This window comes from Rhinoderma darwinii, chromosome 5 (genome assembly GCF_050947455.1).
Source record: "Rhinoderma darwinii isolate aRhiDar2 chromosome 5, aRhiDar2.hap1, whole genome shotgun sequence".
In the NCBI taxonomy this organism is placed as follows: domain Eukaryota; kingdom Metazoa; phylum Chordata; class Amphibia; order Anura; family Rhinodermatidae; genus Rhinoderma; species Rhinoderma darwinii.
Genome location: NC_134691.1, coordinates 59,601,748 through 59,627,728, shown reverse-complemented (window position 1 = coordinate 59,627,728; position 25,981 = coordinate 59,601,748). Strand labels below are relative to the sequence as shown.

At 42.5% G+C, this 25,981-nt stretch overlaps 1 protein-coding gene across 1 annotated transcript in view; it reads left to right on the top strand.

Annotated features, from left to right (window-relative positions):
* The first annotated feature begins 4,906 nt into the window (after nucleotides 1-4,906).
* LOC142651400 (carbonic anhydrase 13-like) overlaps nucleotides 4,907-25,981 on the top strand; it is a 31,004-nt gene continuing 9,929 nt past the window's right edge. The window contains exons 1-3 of the mRNA XM_075826052.1: nucleotides 4,907-5,104; nucleotides 11,305-11,502; nucleotides 24,090-24,208. Coding sequence (XP_075682167.1) covers nucleotides 5,074-5,104; nucleotides 11,305-11,502; nucleotides 24,090-24,208 — 348 coding nt within the window. The 5' untranslated portion in view covers nucleotides 4,907-5,073. The remainder of the gene's footprint in view (nucleotides 5,105-11,304; nucleotides 11,503-24,089; nucleotides 24,209-25,981) is intronic.

The following is a 25,981-nucleotide window of genomic DNA, read 5'->3' as shown; positions in this document are numbered from 1 at the left end:
TCCAATTTCTTGGGACTTGTACAAATATTTCGCTTTATTTATCTATATGTTCATATTGAGTATCCCATACATGTTTATCTTGCAAGTCAGTGAATTTCCCAGGAAAATATCCAGTTTAATGTAAATACTCAGCCAGCGGGTTCTCTAAATCTGATCTCAAAAAGAAGATTAAGGCCATGTTCACACTGAGTTTTTTGCAGGTGGAAAAATCTGCCTCAAAATGTCAGCATTTTTCGCTGCATTTTTCCGCTTGGGGCCGTTGAGCCCCGTGGGCAAAAAACACAGCGAAAAACGCTTTCTCTGCCTCCCATTTATTTCAATGCGAGGTCAGAGACTAAAACGCCCGAACATAGGTCATGTCGCTTCCTTTTCCAGGTAAAAATGCCTCTGTCTCCCATTGAAATCAATGGGTGGCAATTTTGGGTGTTTTTTGGTGCTGTTTCTGACGTGGTTGCCACGTCAAAAACCGAGCCAAAATACTCTGTGTGAACAGGGCCTAAATGTTTTCACGATAAAAATGAACTACACCTGTTTGGCACAGACACAAGGTGCAATGGTGCCCATACTGCCTGCTGCAGATCTCTCAGAACGGCATCAGAGAGACCCTTTAACCTAAAGCTTCACTGTTGGTTAACATTGGGTCTGTAGTCAGCAAATGTAAAAATCTGGCACTTATATCTTTATTACCTTTCTTGTGGTTTTCACTTATTTGTCAGTAAATGTGCAAAGTAGAATATATACTTTATGCTAAGACTACTTTTATTCCGGAAGCTATGACGCTGTGACTGATCCTTAGAAAGGAACCAATTCACTTATAAAGGGTCTGTCAGGATTTCGTCAAAGTCTTCATCATTTTGATGGCTAGAAAAGCCATGTATACACTATATTGTACTATTCGTGCTGTCAAAAATGACGGTACCCCCGAAGGTGGTTCTGAATGCAGATGTGAATGAAGCCTTATTAACACGTACTTCCAAATATTCTGATAAATAAATAAATGCTTAATGGGTATTTATGTTCCGGAAACCATTTATTAACGCTGTACTTTTATCAGGTTAATCGGGTTTTCATAATTCTCATTGACTTTAATGGAGAAGCATCCTATATGGGTGGTCACCTCACCTCTGAGAACAGGGACCTGTATCTATACGTTCTCTGGATTGCTGTGGGCAGCCGGTCTTCACCAACCACAATTTTATGGAATGTGTCATTTACATTTGATAAGAGGATATTGCTAGAAAACACCTTGAAATAATCAGTAGATCTGAATAGGAGAGAAACAATTACTTTAATTGGACCTATTGTAATCCCCTGACAGTTATAAGAAATATTATTTCCAGAAACAAAGGCAGTAAACCGAGTGAATGTGCTTAATTTGAACTACTCATTCGTACACGAGAAGTCACATGGCAGCATCTGAAAGCTCTCGTTGTGTGACTTATTTTAGTTATTAATCCCTCACCCCTCCATAGTTTCAGGATTTTCAACCATCCTGCATTCACATGACTCAAGGAAGTATAAGCAGAACCTGCCGTCTATGAACCAGGAGCACATCTATGAGTATTCCGAATGGGAGTTACAAAGGCAACACACTGTGGGGAGATTTATAAATGTAGTTATACCAGTGAATGATGTTTTTTAAAATGCTAAATATATACACTATATAGATAAAAGTATTGGGACACATACACATTACACCTACAGGCAACGGTGTAACTGCCATGGTAGTGAACATAGCAGCTGCAATAGGGCTTAGCAATTAAAGGGGACCATCTCCATTCAGCGGTAGTGTGGATGATGGAAGAGTGGGAAAGTAAATGTAGATCACTGGGAAACCAAGGAAGGGAGGAAAAGACCCAGGGAACAGAGTACAGAACCAAATAATCAAAAGCCTTTTATGTCCTTATGGAGTGGGCCCTATGCCAAGTTTTGCTACGGGGCCCCATGGTTATTTGTTAAGCTCTTGCCTACAGGAGCTTTTATGACATAACCTTCTAAATACATAGACATTAATATGGAGTTTGTCCCCCCTTTGCAGATAAAACAGCTTCACCTGTTCTGGGAAGACTTTCTACAAGGTCTTGGAGTGTTTTTTTAGTTGGAATTTTTTCCCTTTCGTCCAGAAGAGCATTTTGATGTCAGACATTGATGTTAGATGAGGGGATCTGGCTCGTAATCTCTGTTCTAGTTCATTCCAAAGGTGTTCAATGGAGTTGAGGCCAGGGCCAGTTTTTCCACACCAAACTCAGCCAACCATGCCTTTATGGATCGTGCTTTATGCCCTGGGGCACAGTCATGCTGGAAAAGAGAAGGGCCTACCCCAAACTGTACCCACAAAGTTGGAAGCTACAATTGTGCAAAATGTCTTGGTACGCTGAAGCAATTAGATTGCCCTTCACTGGAACTAAGGGGCCTAGGCCAACCCCTGATAACCCCATAGCATTATCCCTCCACCAAATTTTACAGTTGACACGATGCATTCAGGCAGGTAACGTTCTCCTGCCATTCGCCAAACCCAAACTCATCCATCAGACTGCCAGATAGAGAAGAGTGATTTATCACTCCATAGAACATGTTTCCACTGCTGCAGAGTCCAGTGGCGCCGTGCTTTACACCATGGAAACCCATGCCATGAAGCTTCCGGTGCACAGGTTGTGCTGATGTTAATGCCAGAGGAGGTTTGGAGCTCTGCAGTTATTGAGCCAGCAGAGCGTTGCCGACATTTACACACTATGCACCTCAGCACTCGGAGACCACGCTCTGTAACTTTACGCAGTCTGCTACTTTGTGGCTGAGTTGCTGTGGTTCCTAAACTCTTCCACTTTACAATATTATCACTCACAGTTGATAGTGGAATATCTAGGAGGAAAGAAATTTCACAAACTGACTTATTGCAACGCTGGCATCCTATTACAGTACCACGCTGGAATTCAGTGAGCTCTTATAGAATGACCCATTCTTTCACAAATGTTTGTAAAGTCAAACTGCATGGCTCGGCGCTTCATTATATACACCAGTGGCAAAGGGACTGAATAAAACCCCTGAATTCAATGATTAAAAGGTGTGTCCCAATACTTTTGTCCATATGGTGTGTATGTGTGTATATATATATATATATATATATGTATATAGACCCCCCCCCCATCACGTCTTTGTGTCTGTAAAAGCGGTATGGCTTTCCAGGTACAATATATCCTCCAACATATGTGACTTACACTCTTTGGGGTTTATTAAGGTGCTGCTAAACATCATTCGCCAATAATTCCCAACGTATCAACATATGCTTGTCTTATGACAGACATAGACTCATAGGCATGCACAGGGGTATAACAAGTAATCATGGGGCGCCATAGCAAAACTTGACAAGGGACTCACTCTACCATGACCCCCTTCAGCAGCAACTTAGTTTAGAAAATATAAAAGTTTCATATTGAGCAGAGGCAATGTGTGCACCAAAGTCCAATATGCAACAAAGTCCAAGCATGTTCTTCTGTGCTCTGAAATAAAGCTTTGAGCGCTAAACTTTGGCAGCGCCACGGAAATGGAAAGGTTATAAATTCTAGGCTTCATACACACAGCAAAACTATGTGCATGGACCCTGTGCTGCTCTGTATTATTCATCTATAGTTACTCCATGTGCCACCATATAATGCCTCCATGAGGAGCCATATTCTCTTCTGGGATCGCTGCTTCTTGGGGAGCCTTCTATGCGTTAGAGAATACTATGCTTTTGCTTCTTATGAAGTCCTTAGGAATCTGTGGGTCATATAAGCCTCCATGTGTTTCTCTAGAAGTCTATGGACATTGTATCATCAATCCATAGAACACAAATCCATTTTTTCTTCTGTATAACATCAAAGACCTAAACATAATAAAAGGTTCATGTATTTTATGTTTAATAGCCACCAACGATAACGTGTTCCAGAGTGGCGTACATCCAACACTATGTGTGCCACTGTATGCCATGTAATTTCCTGTATTTTATGTTTAATAGCCACCAACTATAATGACTACCAGAGTGGCGTACATCCAACACTATGTGTGCCACTGTATGCCATGTAATTTCCTGTATTTCATGTTTAATAGCCACCAACTACAATGACTACCAGAGTGGCGTACATCCAACACAATGTGTGCCTCTGTATGCCATGTAATTTCATATATTTTATGTTTACTAGCCACCAACTACAATGACTACCAGAGTGGCGTACATCCAACACTATGTATGCCACTGTATGCCATGTAATTTCATGTATTTTATGTTTAATAGCCACCAACTATAATGACTACCAGAGTGGCGTACATCCAACACTATGTGTGCCACGGTATGCCAAACAGTTGGAGACGTCTAAAAAAAACTGGCATTGTGCTGTATTTTTTGCAGAATGCCCGTGTATTGAAAAATGCAGTAGTCTACACTTCCCAATAGTGTTAACCCATACCACTCGAACATATGCCAAAAGGACTACGTTCATTCTATAGACCTCTATGAATATACTGGCATTTTCCATTCCGTGCAGACTTATGAGTTATACAGTTAGCAACGATATATTGAACAATTTCTCATAATGCAATTTCCTAATATAATTTTTAAAGTGGCTCCAAACATGAACTCCACTTTTGTTTCCAGGTAACCCTTGGTGTACTCTAGGAATCATGTGAATACTTGTGAAAACATTTATTGTTGGAAGTAAAGGTGCGCAGAGTTAAATGAACCCAATTACTTATTACACATAGCGCTGTCATTTCTTCATTTTTTCTGCAGAAAACACTTTCCTCTCCTTATCTCCTCGGAGTCACTGTATTGATGTACAATAAAAGCAGTGGGAAGGACTCACATGTATAAACCATTGCTGCGAGCGAGCTAAGAAAGCCACTTCCTTCTAAGCAGCCCGCTGTGAAGAGGTCCTGGCTGCAAGAGGAGCAAGTGTTACTTCCAGACATCTCTGACCTCTCTAGTAAGGAATTCAGCTGCACAAATAGGATCAAGTTATTGAAGTCTTCCGCTAGACTTTACTCCTGCTCTCAACACAAGCAGCAGAAACTTTGTGCAGTTTTCCAACAAGCAGAAATATGAACAACTGGGGGTACGACGACCACAATGGTGAGTTTGAAGTAATGCATAGCTACATGAAAAATTCCATTGATCATATTCTAGCATTGTTCCTTAGGGTTTGTTACCCAGTGGGAAGCGGCTGCTATATCGGTAGAGAGACCCCCCCATCTATTACCCCCTTATGCCCTAAAAGTAGGCAACCCCTTTAACTGCCCCACTTTTGCACCAATATAAAAAAAAAATGTTCCTTGTCTCATTTCTATCTAAAATGCATGCACAAGGTACATATGCTTAGAACTCTATGTATATGGTCCTGATCTGTGGATGGTCATGTTCTCCATGTAAATGAAGAAGCATCTATAGCTGGAATCCACAGTATACAGAGAATACTTTACATTTAGTACGTTCACTTGTAATAGTCTTTGCTACTTCCAGAGATCGAAGTCATAGACATCAGATAAAAGTTGAACCTTCTGAACACTAAAAGTTCTTGTCCAGTAGATTATGCCATAGTGTCCAGGTCTATACAGTCAGGGAGGCAACCAGACAATTCTGGTACTTGCTTATTTTAGGGCAAACAATAAAATTGAGCATAGAATATGTCTCAGCCCATCACTAAATCCTTGAAAATTAGTTGGATGGGGATGTCTGATGATTCCCCTAGACTTGACAGATATGTATATATAAATGTATATATGTGCCTGTGTATTTGCTGTGTTGTGCAGAGTTCCGTGACAATGACAGTGGGACATTTATTGTGTGACTTATTTTTTGGGACCTTGAACTATACACATCACTATCATGAGACACAGCGTTCTTCTGCTTCAATGAGATAAGTATATCTGAACTTACTTGTACAGTACAGAGAGCTGCAAGATAGCACAACCCTCGGCTCACCCTCTTTTTACTTTAACAACTTTGCTGTTAAGAAGAAAATCACTTTTTTGGGGTTTTTAAAGTTTATAAAGTAATTTTATCTGATGTCATCATGTAAAATCTGCTGACACTGACAGCTTCATAGTGTCCTTCATAGTGTCCATACAAACTGCTTGATGGGTTACATGCATGGATTGACATCAGATACGGGAAATAGGCAAACTGGGCAAGGTCAAGGTCCTTCAAGATCAATGTGGGTTCCAATGTAGTCTGTTTCTGATGTTGGAAGGTGGTTACGTTTACAGTCCAGTAGATGTTGTACTTAACTACTTTTGGAAAACTACTGGGACCAGTTTAGAGTTTGTCTGTAAAACCGAAAAGCCAACACACATCATATATATATATGCCAGCCAAGTGGCCCCTTTCATACATACATAGGGTTAGCTTGAGTGACTAAGTGTCAATTTACCAACTAGCTGAACACAGTACATGTCAAGGTGCTTAGATGCTCTCACGTGGTGCTCAGTATGTTTCCAGGAATCAGTCAGCATCATTCCTGACATTATAAATGGGGTCACATAACAGCAGATGTTACTTCAATGGTTACACCACTGGGTATAGATGATGCAAGAAAAAGTTTAGAGATCCTGCTCCAGATGACATTTATTGTCTTTATCATTCGCTATCTTACAAATTATTATATTATATGATGCGTCCCGATAACAATCAAAAAATCAATAAAGGAGAAAAGTCTGTCCAAGGTGTAATCTTAGGAAGACAATTCATAGCATAAGAAATAAAAAGGTACAATATAGGGAATGGTACTTAACATATTATCTGCTAAGTGAAAATCCAATGCTCTTATGAAAGTTGATGAGATGAGATTAACAGACAAGAAAGGATAGAGACACCGGTTAGTGGTAGAAAGACATAGAGGTAATAGTATATCATACAAAGACGTATAGAAAGAACAGAAGGCCGTGGCAGACTATGGTTGGGCCCACCAAAGGAAATGTTTCTGAGGGTCCACCCTCCATATATACAGAACAAGTCCACTTTAGATGGAATTACAAATGTTGTTATCTACGCAATACTGCTGTCCCCGGATGACTCCCCCCCACCTGGGCATAGATATATGTTAAAATGGGAGGCATTGTTGAACAAACCTATCCCTCCCTCATTGTGGCAGATTATCTGGTCACAAGCAGCTAAAACTTCCATCTGCACTGCATATAAAGAAAATCAATATAAAATTCTTATGTTTTGGTACCATACCCCTGCCTTTCTGCATAGCTTCAATCTCGGTATTCCTTCGGATTGTTGGCGATGCAGAGATCAGAGAGGGGACCTGTTCCATATTTTTTGGAGCTGCTCACTGATGCAACAGTTTTGGCTGGAGGTTAGGAATTTGGCGGTGGTGGTGTTGCAGCAGGATATTCCTCTAGACCAGGGGTCAGGAACCTTTTTGGCTAAGAGAGCCGTAAACGCCACATATTTTGAAATATAATTCCGCGAGAGCCGTACAATATGTTTAAAGGGCCATTGACAGATCAATCGCTCCAATGTTCACTTAGTACAGCAAGGAATGCTCCTCCCTGCTGTATAAAGCCACAACTGGACTGAAACAATGGTAATTAGCAGTAAAAAAATTAAATAAATAACTTACATTGTGAGCTTGCGATGCATGACATCAGTCCAGCAGTCTGGCTTCTTCTTTTTCCTGCGCATGACTGGAAGCTGGCATTCTTCCCACCTGATGTTGAGAGAATGCCAGCTTTGAGGCATTCGCAGAAGAAAGAATGCCGCTTCACTAGGGGACGCAGGTGCGTGCTTGCAGACGGCGCGGCTATGCAGGGAGTTATGGGAAATGTAGTCCATGCTCCCTGCCGCTCACCACTGCCGCCAATGCTTATCAGGCCATCAAAGAACTACCAATATCAGCGTGCACCGCGGCCTGATGGAGCGCGGTGCACGGGCTGATGGAGCGCGGTGCATGCATCCTTCCCATAGACAGGTAGGAGCAGTGGCGGATTAAGTAGACCATGGGCCCTGGGCTGTTACCCAAACTTGGGCCCCCCTTCCTCACCGTAACTATTTTTAACACTACCTTTTTGGGCAAGCATTAACAGTGTTACGATTCCCCTTGTCACAGCGCGGTGTCCCTACATACTGACAGGATCACACTGTGCAGGGACACAACCTCCTGACAAGGGGAATTGTCTATCAGTCCTGGACCGCAGAAAGACTTTTTGTGAAATACAAGGATTTCCTATAATAAACATGCCAGGAGAGGTGACAGATTCTCTATAAATCTAGTGACTCACAGGTGACGACGTCTCAGATTCTAGTAGTTTTTTTCCTCTTTTCTTCTCCATCCGGTCCAGCGCTCATGACGACTTCTCCCGGCCATGACTCATTTCTGCAGAATTTGCCACTTAGACGTCTCCTCACTTTTCCAACATTTCCACACCTATAAACGAAAATAAAGTTATCATGGTGCCACATAGTGTACCCCTAAATATAATAGCACCAAACACTGCGCGCCTGAATATAATACCACACACTGTAAAACACCATACACACAGCCCCCTGTACATAGTGCCACACACAGCCCCTGTAGATATTACACACCCCCATAGATATCGCCATACACAGCCCCCTCTATATATCACACATCCCCCTCGTAGAGAGCGTTACACACAGCCCCCTATAGATAGTGCCATACAGCCCCCCTGTAGAGAGCGCCACACAGCCCTCCCCCTCTTGTAAATAGCACCAAAAAGCCCCCCCTATAAAGAGCGCCACACACATACCACGGTGGATAGCACTACACAGCCCCCCCTTGCCTCACAGCGCTCCCCCTTGTATATAGTGCCTCACAGCGCTCCCCCTTGTATATAGTGCCTCACAGCGCTCCCCCTTGTATATAGTGCCTCACAGCGCTCCCCCTTGTATATAGTGCCTCACAGCGCTCCCCCTTGTATATAGTGCCTCACAGCGCTCCCCCTTGTATATAGTGCCTCACAGCGCTCACCCTTGTATATAGTGCCTCACAGCGCTCCCCCTTGTATATAGTGCCTCACAGCGCTCCCCCTTGTATATAGTGTCACACAGCGCTCCCCCTTGTATATAGTGCCACACAGAGCTCCCCCTTGTATATAGTGCCACACAGCGCTCCCCCTTGTATTTTTTTTTGGTAATAACATTGTTTTACCCTAAAATAGACCTTTTATTTGTGATCGTCATTGTCTACCGTAAATTTTAATATATTACATGTCTATATTAGGGTAATTGGGTCAGCGCTAGCGTTACAACAATGATTGGCGGGGGGAACGTTTTTTTTGGGGTGGGTATTTTATGTGTATTTATTATTATATTTTTTTTTTGCACTTTACTATTTTTTATTACTATGTTCTGATCCTCAAAGGTCAAAAAAGACCTTTGGGGAACTTTATATCTACTTTCTCTTTGTTTTACACCATGTTTTTCCACTGTAACTGGAGCTGCACAGCAGCCCCAGTTACAGGGGAAATCAGCCCTCTCACAGTGACGATTGTCACTAATAGGGCTGTGCTGGGTCTAGTAAGACCCAGCAACAGTCTGCCACTAACGGCACCCGGCGATCATGTGACCTGTCACATGATCACCGGGAGGAATAGAGACAGCGCTGCTGCTGCTGTCTCTATTCCTGTACACAGCGTTCATTGAACGCTGTGTAAGAAGACATCGGAGAAGAAAGAAGCAGCGAAAGCTGCTTCTGTCTTCTCCTCAGGGTCCCCGGCAGTCACTGACAGCCGGAGACCCGACATTCAGCTGCCCGATCGCGCGGGCAGCAAGTTAAAACCCGAGCCGTAGAAAGTCTATGGCTCGGGTTTTAAGCACCCGTCCCTGACCGCTGGCCGTAAAAATACAGCCAGCGGTCGGGAACCAGTTGGGCAGGAGGATAATCCTGTACTGACCTCAGCGCCGGTGACCGCCCGCCGGCTCTTCTCTTGCTGCTTTGGAGTAACAGAACAGCCGTCCGTCGCTGTTCTGTTACTCAATGGCGGCGGCCCGCACTGTCAGGGAGGCGTGTCCTACCCCTGGATACCGGCGAATTCCCTGCTCCTCCCCATCTTCGGCCGTTAGCAGCGCTAGCGCGCTGAATAGATTTAGGAGATAATGTGCGTTTCGGGCTGCCATGGGCCCCCTGGGAGCCTCGGGCGGCCGCCCGAAACGCCCATATGATAATCCGCCACTGGGTAGGAGCCCTGTCTGCGAGCCAGATACGGCCATCAAAAGAGCCATATCTGGCTCGCGAGCCATAGGTTCCCGACCCCTGCTCTAGACCCTCTTCATTATCTCCTGAATGTCCCTCTAAGGTTCTTGGAGAAACCACTAGCTCAACTTTTTCGGCACTTTCTCACTGCCGCTAAAACCTTGATTGCTTGGAAATGAAGACAGACTGCCCCCCTTCTCACATCGACTTACTGACTAGAATTAGGGAAATTCGCACTATGGAGTATATGACGGCCTCAATTGACAATACGCTGGACAGGTTTAGAGTGGTGTGGGATCCGTGGGATAAGTATTGGCTACCGATATCTCAGGGTTAGACCTTAGATTGATCTCTGACTGTCCTTCCCCCCCCTTCCCCTTTGTCTTTTCCCAGGTGTCTTGTTTTGTCTGTTTGAAATTACTGCAATGTCAAATGGACTGCGTGACTTGCCCATGCGTCCTAATGTCATGTGTGTATTTTGAAAACTTTCAATAAAAATACAGTTGAAACCAAATGTTGTTGTTACAGGGGTTATCGGAATTGTTCAAATGTTTTATAATTGGCTGCAAATGACCTAAAATAAAAAAAACAATCAGTATTCACCTATTCTTTCCCACGGCGATCCAGCGCTGACGCTCTGCTGGTCCTCCCTGTATTTTTGTACATGCGGGCAACATGTGACCACTGCAGCCAATCAGAGGGTTCAACAGTGACATGGTATAATCCAGACATCTTGGCTCGGATAACCACTTTAACATTTCACACACAGCACATATCATCAATAAGGTCCAATATTTTGTCAGAGCCTGCGCCTACTGGAGGATCCAACTCTGACAGGGGGTCTATCGCATCTGCACATTTTACATGAATACGAGAACATGGACTTCTTGTATTTACTAAACTGAACCCTGCTAAAATTTTGTATCTAAAAGCCAATCTTGGAAACAGCAGGTACTGGACAAACAAAACAATCCCCTTCTTCAAGATGTAGTATTTAGGAGATCAAGCTTTTCTTGGATCTATATAATAAATAGGACCATTAAGTTTCCTATGTAGTATTAAATAGGTTTATATAAAGAAATAAATTAACCATTTTTTTTCTATTAAAATGCAGGTCCTAAAGTGTGGCATGAATTGTTTCCTCTTGCTAATGGAGAGCGTCAATCACCTATTGATATCATAACGTCAGCCGCCACCTATGATCCTAGTTTGCCACCTTTCAATATTGACTATGATCCATCCTCTGCAAAAGTTATTATGAACAGCGGTCATTCATTCAGTGTTGAATTTGATGATGGTGAAGACAAATCAGGTTGGTTTTACAGGACGTTCATCTACAATAATATATTTCCATATTGTGTCAGGCTGAATCTTTCCAAAAGAAAGGCTATGTAAAACGATGGCAGTTTAAGCAACTATTAGAACCTTCTAGATTAAATTAAAGTGCAGTTAAGTCATATTTATATTGGTCAAGGAAACTAAGTTGTGAGATTTCAGCCCGCACAACAATGCATTATGGAGAGAAAGCTCCTTCTAAAAAATGTTTCTTGACAAATAGATGAGTAATATTCAGATAGAGCCTTAGAATCAATGCATGTTCCATGCTGAAATAAAGTGGCTGGGACACTATTATATTAATGAATACAAATTTATAAAAAAAAAAAACAAGACAAATTTCATTCTTTTTAACACAATGTAATTTTTTTAGTCAAATATTCTGTGCTGATTAATTTCTTGAAATAACTTTAAAGCAGTTCGAGATACTAACACAGTGTGCCAAATTCCCTGTGGAGCAATAGAAGTGAATTATAAAATTCTGTGTGCCTTCAGCCACCACTAGGGGGAGCGTAGGAACTCACTGCATACTGTTTCATTATTGAGTTCAATGTATAAACATTATGCAGTAAGCGCTAAAGCTCCCTCTAGTGGGGGTTGATGGGGGTTTAAAGCTCTATATAATAAGCTCCAATGGCTATAAATATATAGTATGAAATTAATCAGCACAGATCATTGGACCTGTTAGCACTTCCTAATATTCTAACCTGGGTATTCTTACTAAATATCTCTTTACTGTTTTTCTTGGGACAAACCAAGGAAAACTGGACAATAAAACATAAAATCTTATTATAGAATGTTACTGGCTGCTCAGAAAATTATCAGCACAAATTTTCTATTAAATATCAACCAGCTCTCCAATACTTTATCTGTATTTACCATCTATATTAAATGTGGCTCAGGAATCAGCCATTCATTCTGAACAGGTTTATTTGTTGATAATGATCTACAATCATCATAAAATGTCACAAAACCAGATCCAGCATGCCAACGGTAGTTTTCAGTCACTAAATGTCCCTGACTTTTGATCGCACCAATGTCTTTTATCATGTATCATACAAAATTCATGAATCAATAACTTTGTTTCTTATCTGTCTACCAAGTAATGCGAGGTCAAGTACGAACATTGAGACAAAGACATCATTCAGTTTAAAAAGTTCACCTGAGATCCTTTGAGTATTAGGCCTCATGCACACGACCGTATCCATGTGTACGGCCGTGATTTTCGGGTCAGACGGCTGCGGACTGCCACCCGCGGGCCGCCCGCAAATCGCAGGCCATGCACATGGACGCGTGCATTAATTTCTATGAGCATGGACCGCAAAACACAGCCGTAATGTGACATAACCGTTCTTTTTGCGGTCCAGGCTCCTGGACGGTCGTCTGCATAGGCCCATTGAAATGAATGGGGCGGCAATTCACCTGCAGATTTGCGGGTGAATTGCGGGCGCAAAAATGCGTTCATTTGTTGACTATTCTGGGTTGTCTTCTATACACATTCCTTGATATATGATCTATTAGGTCATGGTTAGTTCGGGAACCCATAAAATGGACCAAACCGCAGAGCCATGTTGATTTCAATGGGCACACTTTCATTTATGTTGTGTTTCAGCAAGAAACTTTGGGGGACATACAATGTGATAAATGGGTGTCTAAAATAGATTACATTGTTAAAATGTTTTATCTGAAGTAAGCTTACAATAGTGTCTTCCAAGATAAAACAGCACCCTAATATGTAATGTACCACAATATGGTGCAGATTGTTTAGTGTGGACTTACCAAATTCCAATTACCACAAAAAAAAAAATGTGCAGGGCAGAGCTTGGGTTAAAGAATGATTAATTAAAGGGATTGTCCACTATTGACAATCCTTGTTTGTTAGAAGGATCCATTGAAAATTAGCTGACCACTAGCAACCATCTATAATCTGCTGGGGAACGTGCCGGTGCTCCAGATAGAGACAATTTCTGTAGTCACTCTCCCCTCTGACTAATAGATTCAGATCCCAATGAGAGACTCCCCTCTAAACTCAAAATGCCCTAATAATGCATTTGAAAATAGGGAACGCATTGGAGTACAAATATACTTATATACTTAGATGAATCCCTATGTTATAACACCCCAGATTATTTGGATGTATGCATTCCTGTACCTAAGTACATATCAATCATATTCATTTACTCTTTAGGATCAAAAACATTAAACCACAAAATCAACCTTTCTAGCTGTCAACTGTTAGGGTATGTGCACACACACTAATTACGTCCGTAATTGACGGACGTATTTCGGCCGCAAGTCCCGGACCGAACACAGTGCAGGGAGCCGGGCTCCTAGCATCATACTTATGTACGATGCTAGGAGTCCCTGCTACTCCGTGGAACTGCTGTCCCGTACTGAAAACATGATTACAGTACGGGACAGTTGTCATGCAGAGAGGCAGGGACTCCTAGCATCGTACATAACTATGATGCTAGGAGCCCGGCTCCCTGCACTGTGTTTGGTCCGGGACTTGCGGCCGAAATACGTCCGTCAATTACGGACCTAATTAGTGTATGTGCACATACCCTAAAAGTAAAAACATTCTTCAGTGAGTTTTCCTGGCTTTTTAAAAAAAAATAAAAAATCTGGCTCACCTTTTACATTTTCAGCCCCTCCAGCGGTCCTCCACGAGTTTGTTTTTAATATCGCTGGCACGTGACCTCGCCAGCCAATCACTGGCATTAGTATGTGTGGCATATTATCACTTCAGTACGGTAGACACACACCAGTGGAGGATCAATGGACGCGAGGCACTGGAGGGGCAGAGATTTAAAAAGTAAGTATGGGCTTTTTATATTAATGCTATCTTGTTTGCTTTTTTAAAGCCAGGAAAACCCCTTTAAGTTGCCATTCTAATATAGCCATATTGAAAAGTGAGCTATGATTTTATATTCCATGATTAATCATGTATCAAGGCTGAATAGCATGAGCAATTGTAAATAAAATATTTCTAGCATGTCTTCATAAGTGTGGCAGCTCTCCTCCCCAATGTGACCCGTTCTGGAGCTCTTAGGTTTGGGTTTGAACCCAACCAAGGGCAACATCTTAATGGAGTTTGTATGTTTTTTCTTGGATAGTATGGATTCTCTATGGGCAGGGTCGCACCGTCCATGAGGCTTGATGAGCAGGTATCGCTGAAACTAACCCCCTCCTGCACTATAATTGTACCTGCGTTTATAGGACACAGATACAATTACATGCATAAGTTCTGAACAATGCCCAGCTATTCAGCACCTTTCAATGATGTAAGGGGCGCGATGACGTCACCGTGCCGCTTGAGTCGTTGATTGACAGGGCAAGGCACCCTGCCAGTCAGCTCCTTTCAATGACGCAAGCGGCTCGAAGACGTCATATCCACGACGCAAGCGGCGCGACGACGTCATCGCGACGCTTGCGTTGTTGAAAGGCACTGATTGGCAGGACAAAATGACTTGCCCTGCCTCTCAGTGCCTTTTAAAGACGCAAGCGGTGCAATGACGTCATCGCTCCGCTTGCGTCGTTCAGCCCCAGCAGATCTGCTTAGAGCGGAGCAGGACTGCATTGCAAGAGGCCGGCATGGGAACGGGTTTAGGTGAGTATGTAAAGTTGTTCTGTTTTCTGTTAAAAAGTGTGAGGAGCTATATGTGGAGCACTATCTACAGGGGGGCTATATGTGGGGGCTATATGTGGAGTATTATCTACAGGGGGGTTGTATGTGGGGGCTATATGTGGAGCACTATCAACAGGGGGGCTATATGGGGGGCACTATCTACAGGGGGTTATATGTGAAGCACTATCTACAGAAGGGGCTATATGTGGAGCACTATCTACAGGGAGCTCTATATGTGATGCACCATCTACAGAGGGGCTATATGTGGAGCACTATCTACATGGAGGCTATATGTAGGGGCTATACGTGGACTATCTACAGGTGGCTATATGTGGAGCACTATCTACAGGGGCCTATATGTGGAGCACTATCTATAGGGGGCTATATGTAGGGGCTTTACGTGGAGCACTATCTACAGGGGGCGCTATAAGTGGGTACTATCTACAGGGGAGGGCTATATGTAGGGGACTATCTACAGGTGCTATATGTTGGGCACTATCTACAGGGGCTGTATGTGAGGCACTATCTACAGGGGATCGATGTAGGGCACTATCTACAGGGGGCTGTATGTGGGGCACTATCTACAGGGGCTACTATCTACAGGCGATCTATGTAGGGCACTATCTACGGAGGGCGCTATCTATGGGGCAGTATCTACAGGAGGCTCTATAGGGGGCACTTTGTATGTGGGACACTGTCTACAGGGGCTCTATGTGGGGCACTGTCCACAGGGGGCTCTAAGTGGGGCACTGTCCACAGGGGGCTCTATGTAGGGCACTGTCCACAGGGGGCTCTATGTGGGCACTGTCTACAGGGGGCTCTATGGGGGGCACTGTCTAAAGGGGGCTCTATGGGGGGCACTATCTACAGGGGGCACTGTGTATATGGGGGCACTGTGTAATGGTTCTATTATAATTAGATGTGCAGTGGATGGTACTGTTACATTTAGTGGAGTAGTTTGTGGCACCATGAGAATTTTATCTTTCTTTATAGGTGCAGAAATGTTTGAAAAGTGAGAAGCTGAAGACATCTGAGCGGAAAACTGCAGAAATGGGTTATTGCCGGGAAAAATCATCATAGAGGTCTGGACCGGATGAAAAAGAAAAGAGAAAATTTGAGAAATCGTCATCTGTGAGTCACTTAATGTAAGTGTTTAATCTGCCTCTAATCAGAGCTGTAGTCACTGTATGATCTGCAGCGAGATACTGGGTGGTATAATTTTTTTATTTTGTTTTGTGAGGCTGCTAGTGATGTAGAACAGCCAGGGAGATGTCAATCAAGATCCGGGGGGCGCCATTTCAATTTTCGCCTCAGACAGCAGAAAAGCTAGAATCGGCCTTGTGTATGGGTTTTTAATTTTCCTCCCACACTCCAAAAACGTGATGATAGGTTAACATAGAAAAATTAGATTGTGAACCCCATTGTGGACAGTGACTAATATAAATGATGAGAATGCCTGTACAGCGCCGCACAAAATGTAGGCGCTATACTGGAAGAAGAAAATAATAAGTGAATAATAAATAGTTTTTCCGAGTCCTTAACCTAATCTGTAAAATGCCTTTACCTACAAAGGCCTTCAAACAGCTGATCGTTGGGGGTTCTGAGTGTCGGAACTCCACTAATCATATATTGATGGCCTACCCTGAGGATAAACCATCAATTTTATTTCCCCGGATAACCCATTTAATCAATAGGAAGTCCTATTCCTTATTAATCTGCTGTATTCAGCTGCCATACAATAATAATAATAATCTTTATATAGCGCCAACATATTACACAACACTTTACAATTTAGAGGGAACATCAAACAAACAATATCAGACATTACATAGTGACAAAGTTAATTTACAATTTAAACCTGAGGAGTGAGGACCCTGCTCGCAAGAGTTTACAATCTATAAGGAAATAAAGGAGACACAAAGTGTAACAGTGTTTGTTCTGTACAATAGTCCAGCCATTTTTATACACATGGGGTGGTAACAAAGCTGCATGAGCCGGTCACCAGCCAGTATCCGTGTATGACGGACATGAAGAGAAGGAGTGTGAGGGAATCTTATTCTGATGACTAATCTAAAAGGAGGGCCATGGAAAGGAGTCAGATTAGGGAATGTTATAGGCCTGTCTAAATAGATGTGTTTTCAGGGAACGTTTAAAACTGTGGATATTGGGAATTAATCTGATTGTCTGGGGTAGCGCATTTCAGAGGACTGGTGCAGCACGAGAAAAATCTTGGAGACGGTAGTGGGAGGTTCGGATTATGGAGGATTTTAATCTAAGGTCGTTGGCAGAACGTAGAGCCCGAGTAGGGTGGTAGACAGAGATGAGGGAGGAGATGTAAGGAGGTGCAGCACTGTGGAGAGTTTTGTGGGTGAGAGTAATAAGTTTTAATTTTATTCTGAAGGGGATGGGCAACCAGTGCAGTGACTGGCACAGATTAGAGGTGTTGGTGTAGCGGTTGGTCATAAATTTGAGCCTGGCTGCTGCATTGAGGATAGATTGGAGAGGCGAGAGTTTGGTGAGGGGAAGACCGACTAGTAATGAGTTACAGTAGTCAAGACGAGAGTGAATCAGAGCAACAATGAGAGTTTTGGCGGTTTCCATAAGAAAAGAGCGGATTCTGGAGATGTTTTTGAGGTGAAAATGACAAGAGCGTGAAAGTGATTGAATGTGAGGAGTAAAGGAAAGATCTGAGTCAAAAATAACCCCGAGACAGCGGGCGTGCTGCTTTGGAGTTATGATAGGGCCACACACAGAGATGGAGACATCAGGTTTAGGGAGGTTAGTAGATGGTGGGAACACAAGGAGCTCAGTTTTAGAAAGATTCAGTTTCAGATAGATAGAGGACATGATGTTAGAGACAGCGGACAGACAATCACTGGTGTTTTGTATTAGAGCATGGGTGATGTCACGGGAAGAGGCATATAATTGGGTGTCATCAGCGTAGAGATGGTACTGGAAGCCAAATCTGCTGATGGTTTGTCCAATAGGGGCTGTGTACAGAGAAAAGACGAGCAGACCTAGGACTGATCCCTGAGGAACCCCGATAGCAAGGGGAAGAGGAGAAGAAGTGGAACCAGCAAATGACACACTGAACGAGCGGTCAGAGAGATATGAGGAAAACCAAGAGAGAGCAGCGTCCTTGAGGCCAATAGAGTGGAGCATGTTAAGTAGGAGTTTGTGGTCTACAGTGTCAAAGGCTGCAGAAAGATCCAGAAGAATCAGGAGAGAGTATTTACCGTCCGATTTAGCCGCCAAGAGATCATTTGAGACTTTAGTAAGGGAAGTTTCTGTGGAGTGTAGAGTGCGGAAACCATATTGTAAGGGGTCTAGAATGGAGTTAGCAGAGAGATAGCGGATAAGGCGAGAGTAGACCAAGCGTTCCAGGAGTTTGGAGATGAAGGGCAGATTAGAGACTGGTCGGTAGTTAGCAGCGCTGGATGGGTCAAGAGTTGTTTTTTTCAGTAATGGGTTTATAATGGCATGTTTAAAAGAGGAGGGAAAGATACCAGAGGAAAGAGAGAGGTTAAATATTTTAGTCAGGTGACCAGTGACAGCTGGGGAGAGGGACTGGAGGAGGTGTGAGGGGATAGGATCACTAGGACAGGTAGGACGTGAAGAAGAGAGGAGCCTAGAGACTTCTTCCTCTGTTATTGGGTCAAATGCTGAGAGTGTAGAAGAGGGAGTGCAGGAGGGAAGGGGATCGATGTTACTAGGGGACTGGGAGATAATATCATGGCGGATGTTGTAAATTTTAACTTTAAAATAAGTGGCCAGGTCTTCAGCACTGAGATCTGTGATTGGCGTCTGCACTTTAGGACTAAGGAGGGAGTGAAAAGTATCAAAGAGGCGTTTTGGATTATTAGATAGTGTGGAGATAAGAGAGGTGAAATAGACTTGTTTGGCTCGGTGAAGGGCAGAGTTGTAAGTTTTCAGCATAAATTTGTAATGGAGGAAGTCTGCCTCCAAATGCGATTTTCTCCACAGTCGTTCGGCACATCTAAAGCACCGCTGAAGAAAGCGGGATTGAGGCGTGTGCCAGGGTTGTCATCATCTTTGTCGAGTAGTTCGGAGTGTAGGGGGGGGGGCTGCTTGATCCAATGCATTCTTGAGAGTGTTATTGTAAAGTTTGGCAGCCAGATTGGGACAGGAGAGGGAAGAGATAGGGGACAATGAGGACTGTAGACTGTCTATGAGTTTCTGAGTGCTAATGGCATGTAGTTTTCTGTATGTATGATACGTAGGCATGACCTGAGGAGGCAGAGTATATTTGATAGTAAAGGAGAGAAGGTTGTGGTCAGAGAGCAGGAGAGGAGAGTTAATGAAGTCAGAAACTGAGCAGAGACAGAAGAAGACCAGGTCAAGTGAATGCCCGTTTTTATGTGTAGGAGAGTTAGTAAGTTGTGACAGACCTAGGGACGAGGTTAAAGATAGAAACTGGGAGGCATATGGAGAGATCGGGTTATCAATGGGGATGTTGAAGTCACCCATGATGAGAGTGGGTGTTTCAGAGGATAGAAATTGTGGAAGCCAGGCAGCAAAATGATCCAGGAATTGTACGGGTGAGCCCGGGGGGCAGTAGACAACTGCCACTCGGAGGGAAAAAGGGTGAAAGAGTCTGAGGGTGTGGACTTCAAAAGAGGGAAATGTGAGCGAGGGTACCAGGGGAATGACCTGGAAAGTGCAGTGTGGGGAAAGAAGTAAACCTACTCCTCCACCCTGCCTGTTCTGGGGGCATGAGAGAACTGGAGACCACCATAAGATAGAGCAGCAGGGGAAGCAGTGTCAGACAGGTGTAGCCATGTTTCTGTGAGAGCCAGAAGGTTGAGAGGGTTAGAAAGGAATAAGTCATGAATAAAGGTGAGTTTGTTGCACACGGACAGAGAATTCCAGAGAGCACAGTTAAAAGAGACAGGAGAAGACATACAAGGAATGGTAAGAAGATATGCAAGGTTTCTATGTGTGGCAGGTAAGTGGTTGAGCTTGGCAGAAGAAAGGGAGGACCAGCGTTGGGAGAGATGTCCCCTGCAGCGAGTAGCAGGAGAATGGAGAGAGACAGCAGATGGTTCTGTGATTTATGAGAGCTTTTTTTATCTTGGACAGTGGGATGGGATAGGTTAAGTTGACTGAGGAAAGTGAATAGTGCAAGGGAGCTGTACATGGGTGAGGCAAGGAGAGAGGGACTGATGTGGGCTGTTTTTTGCCAAGGCCTAAATGGGCGATAGGATTGTAAACCAAGAGCAGCTATAATGATGAGTGTGGTAGTGAACATGTTTGTTTGTAAACAGATAGAATATTGAATCTAATAATTAGAATGTGTGCTAGTTTGTTTAGTTTTGCAGCTTACCTGTCACTTTCCCTGTCCAACTGCCATGTATAACTGCCATGTATAATGTATAACTGCCATGTATAACTGCCATGTATAACTGCCATGTATAATGTATAACTGCCATGTATAACTGCCATGTATAATGTATAACTGCCATGTATAACTGCCATGTATAATGTATAACTGCCATGTATAATGTATAACTGCCATGTATAACTGCCACGTATAATGTATAACTGCCATGTATAACTGCCATGTATAACTGCCATGTATAATGTATAACTGCCATGTATAACTGCCAGGACACTTTGACAGTATGACACTTACTGCCAGGACACTTTGACAGTATGACAGATGACTTCTGCCTTCGTGCCCCCCTGCACGAGTGCCTTCCCCATATGCTACATCTAAATTTATAGGGGAGTTGATGCTCAGATCTAGACCTAATTAAGCTCGTTCAGCTATTAATCAAATCAACTAGACACATGAGGTGAAAAGCTATGCAGAGATAAACAAGCAAACTAGAAGGTCTGGATGATCATAAAACTTAACGACGATCAAACACTTTTACAAAAGTTAGAGATAACATTAGACTATATAGGAAGACAGGAAAGCAGAGTACAATAAAATAAGTTTCAGCGTTTTGAAATGCAGGTACAGCAGAGATGTAATTAATGCAGGAATGAAATGGATTATATACCTGTATGAAGAGAAGAGAGATGGATGTTAGATCTGTGCCATGTGTAACTGCCATGTATAACTGCCATGTATAACTGCCAGGACACTTTGACAGTATGACACTTAGACAGAGATGGGCAATGTTACAATGTTAAGATCAAAACAAACATTTTTATTTTCTAAATGATAGAAAAACTGTGGGTAATCATCCAAAATATATTTCTTCACTAAGTTTTGTTTCTTTCTTTCAATATCAAAGATAGATACGGGTAGGTATACCTTAGGATTCTGGCACGTGAGAGTTCATGTAGTGGAAAAACAGCCTATGGGACTTCTTAACATAGCAAATAGTACAAATGAGAAGATCATAGAAAATGAAATCCCCGTCTTCTTCCAATAAGTTCTCAAGCCAAGAGAGCTGTTCTGGGACACCTCCAGTAGACATCCATTAATTTCAGCAGAAGCCCATGCATTACACTCATGTCCCGCTTCGCATCAAAAAAAATTTTGTTGCCCCAGTGCATCTAAAATAAAAATGAAGCAACTTTGCAATATCTCTTGATTAAAAATATCCTACTCCATCTGTCTCTTTCATCTGTCCCCCACACACAATCGGTAGGTTGTCAAGAACTTAGGGGAGATGGATGGCAGTATGACTACACAGGATTTGTTTGTCGTCTGTTACCATGGGGATACGTAGAAAGTCTACATAGAAGCTGTAAAAACAAAATGATATAAAAATTTGTAATCAAGATCTATAGCAAAGTTGCTTCATTTTTTTAGATACATTGTAACAATGAAATAAATTGGTTGTGAAGGTGCACATAGCCTTTAAGGAGATTTTTTTACTTCTTGGCAGGTTTTAGGCCCCATGCGCACGGCTGTGCCCGTAATCACAGCCCACGATTGCGGGCACGGCCGGTCGCTGATGGCCGCCTGCATTTTCGGGCCGTGCTCCCATACAAAATGTAGGAGCACGGACTGTAAAATACGAAAAATAGGACATGCTCCATAATTCCCGGCATGGTTTTACGGCACGATCACCCATCCGTATCGCTACAGAAAGGTGTCCGCGGCCAATAGAACCGAATAGGTCCGTGGAACCACAGACCGTGGTACGGTCCGCGGTTTTACGGTCATGTGCATGGGGCCTTAGTGAGTAATTGAGGAGTGGATATCTGTTTTTTGCTTAGATTCTTTTTCACCCACACATGACAGTTAAAGGGGTTTTCCAGTCCCTAAAAATGTATGGCCCTCAGGATAGGCTATCAATAGCTGATTGCTCAGGGTTCGACTGCCGGGACTCCCGCCGATCAACTGTTTCGAAGGGGTTGCAGCGCTCGAACGAGCGCTGCTTCCCCTTCATTCCGGTCACTGCTCGTACTGGGAATCGCCGACACAGCAGTAGCAGCAGCGGTTCACAGTATTACAGCCTTCTGCCATTTACTTCTGCTGTGTCGGTGATTCACAATACGGGCAGTGACAGGGGAAGCAGCGCTCATACGAGCCCTTCAAAACAGCTGATCGGCGGGGGTCCCGGCAGTCGGACCCCGAGAGATCAGGTATCAATTTTTATGCACTGGAAAACTGCTTTAATTGTCAATTTGGGAACCACAAAGTAAATATAATTTTTTTCAAAAACACCTGTGAGAAACAACATCAACCAATACTGTAACTACTAACTACACAACTCACTCTTAATGCAGCAAAATCTATTTTCTACATTTCTATTCAAGAGAAATGAGAAAGTCATGGGCACTAACATTGTTTCGCATTTGTCCGCCTAGTAGAAGGAAGTCAACAGAGTTTGAGCTAGTTCCAGTAGGTCCAGCCAAAAATATTAGGCAAAAGAAGAAAATGAGGCACCAATTGAAGAGGGCAAGAGATACAAGGCAAGCAACAAATATAGCGTTGTGAAACATTACTTTCTTTCTTGTTTTTCATCGCATTCCTGTTCATGAATTACAACAACAAAGAAAATCGTCAGAAAAAAAAGTATTTTCTTATTTCTACTTAAAACACTGAAGTTATCGTCATCCGGAATGCTACAATACAGCGTGTTCTGCTTATTGGTCACATGGTTTCATGTTTTCAGATTCACTGCCTGTGATATCATAATCTTATAAAACAAAATATATAAGTAAATACCAACCTTTCCAATGCCAATGTTGATTGTTAAACCGAAGGCTCTTGTAATATTCTTTTTGCTGTTACTGTATTTCATCATTTTCCGGTATGAGAGAGAGAAGGACTTTTGTGCATCAGTTAAACTATCACTAGTGTGAACAAAGGCTGAAACCGTTATGACTTCATCAGTCATTATTTGGATTCCGATTGGTTTATCTTTCCAGTTATTGCGTTAAAGAAAACCTGACAGCTTACCCAATAAAATAACTATTCTGGAGCATCTTTTCCTAGAATTCTGTATTGTGCCTTTCCCCAGTTATTACCCCTTGAAATGTATGAATAAATTGACATGTGGGTGTTATCCTTTCCCTTGTCAATGGGATATGTTCATACACACAATGACACTGTTTAATGACAATGATAATACCCAGTTCTCTATTAATTCATACATTTCCAAAAGGGATAACAGAGGAACGGCACAATGCAGAGTCCTAAAAAAAAGATGATAACATTTTTTTATTTTATGTGGAATGCAAGTATTAAATAGAACATGTCAGGAGAGCTGACGGGTCCACTTTATTTACTCATAAACATTACATTTTGTTGCCATTATCAACCTGGTGTGTAAGGGGATTATAACCAGAATTTTATATTTGGGCATGTACAATTTGTGAAGCTGTTTGACATCAAACATTTAGACATTTTAGAATGAATACAGCAAGTTCTAACAACTTTATTCATTTTAGGTCTCATTAGGAAATTTAAATGGGAAACTTATTGTTTTGTTTCTGATTTTTCTTGCCAGTTTTAAGAGGTGGACCACTGCATGGCAGCTACAGATTGCGCCAGTTACATTTTCACTGGGGACCGTGTGATGATTATGGTGCAGAACATAAGGTGGATGGAAGAGATTGTCCGGCAGAGGTGGGAAAAAGTTTGCATCTGGGTTTATAAATCATAATATAAAAATGTTCCCTCTTTATTAGTATTAAATTAAAGAAGCACTCCGTAAATTTTTTCTTTGCACATATAATGCTTACTTATCAGCAATATTCTAGCGGCGTAAATTGTTTATTCCCAGCTCAGATTCATTTATACGTTTGAAACCCTCTCATTATAGGCATCTGTGTCATGTGATCTCAGTTTGATCACCAAAATAGACGATGCTCTCATGTGTAGACAGGTGGTCATTTTCTCCTGTGTGTATGACTTCCTGTGAAATACAGGATTACATTATCACCTATCAATTCCTTCCTGGCAGTTCTTAGACATCCCCCTCTACAGCCAGCTCCACCTCTTTGTTCCTTTGTATGTCGTCGTCCCCCATGCATATAGCGCTGATGAAGAGATTATTTATTCCCTATGTAAGGGACCAGGAGTGCGGTGATATAATAGGTGTATTTCTTTGAGATGCTGCTTCTCACTGTTTCATATGTAAAAGCTGACACGAAGAAACCTATCACAAGCACGATACAGAGGAGACAGGCTGAAGCTGCATGACCATGTAATATATGGTCACACTGAGTCCTACATCCCGGAAGCAATTGTTTACAGTAGCTCTTGGTTTCAGCATATAGAGAGGGGTTCCAAGTGAGGGTCCCCCTCTATAAATCCATATGCCCTAATAGGGCATATGGACAGAGGTTGTCATACTGGGAAAAGTAAATGTGAAAAAAGATGCTATATCCAATAAAATTTTATTAAGTGTAATTATAAGTGTGTCTCAATGCTCCAGCAGCCAAGAAGGGTTTCATCTGGGTGCGACCGCAGCACTGTTGCACCTCATACAGGTTAATGTCAATACTACTGATCACTAAAGTCATGTGCTTTCCGTAGACAAAGGAGGTAGAAAAGAAAATCACATGATTCATATTAAGCACCACAAAACATAAGTAGCTCAAGCCTAAAGACATTACTGTTGAAATCAATAAGCTTATACAATAAGAACATGAGATCCTTCTGCTCCCTCCTCTTCTTCTCTACTCACATTAAAGCACAAATGAGAATTTACCATATAGAAGAAAAACAATCTTATTTTATAGATCATTTCAAGATGCCTTTTGAATAAACTGTTTTATGGAAGGGCATGTGTAGTAAACTAATGCAAGTAATGTAGGGCGTACGAAGTCCATGCAGATCTTGGGAACCAGACCCATGTTCCCAGCATTAGACGCTTGGGCATAATTATAGCCGTAGCAGCAATAGCAGCTCCTTCAGGACCCAGAGGTTGAGGGGACCAACTCAGGTGCAAGAACATCGTTCCTTTTAGTGTGAAATAACAGGTTTGTGGCCTTATACTATTTTGCACTATTATGCGTATTCTCTGATATTTGGCGCTATAATCCATACCTTTAATTATTTCTAATTATTGCTGCTTCAGTTTCCTGTCACTAGGTGGTAGGGGCCCATCTCATTTTGATATAGGGCCCTATGAATTCTAGTCACATCCCTGTGGCATTGGTCACCCCCAGTAATGTTTTTTCTATAGAGTAGGACTCTTCTTGCAGTAATAACCAGTGTACGATGAGTATAACTCTATAGAATAATACTGACTTTATGTAAAGACCTTAATTCTAGTTAAAACATAGGGTCTAGAATCACTACAATATGCTTCAACCCAAAATGATGGTACTTCAAAGATTAGTGTTCTGGCTTAAGTGGATGTTAGATGGGACGGACATTGCATAGTTGTCCATA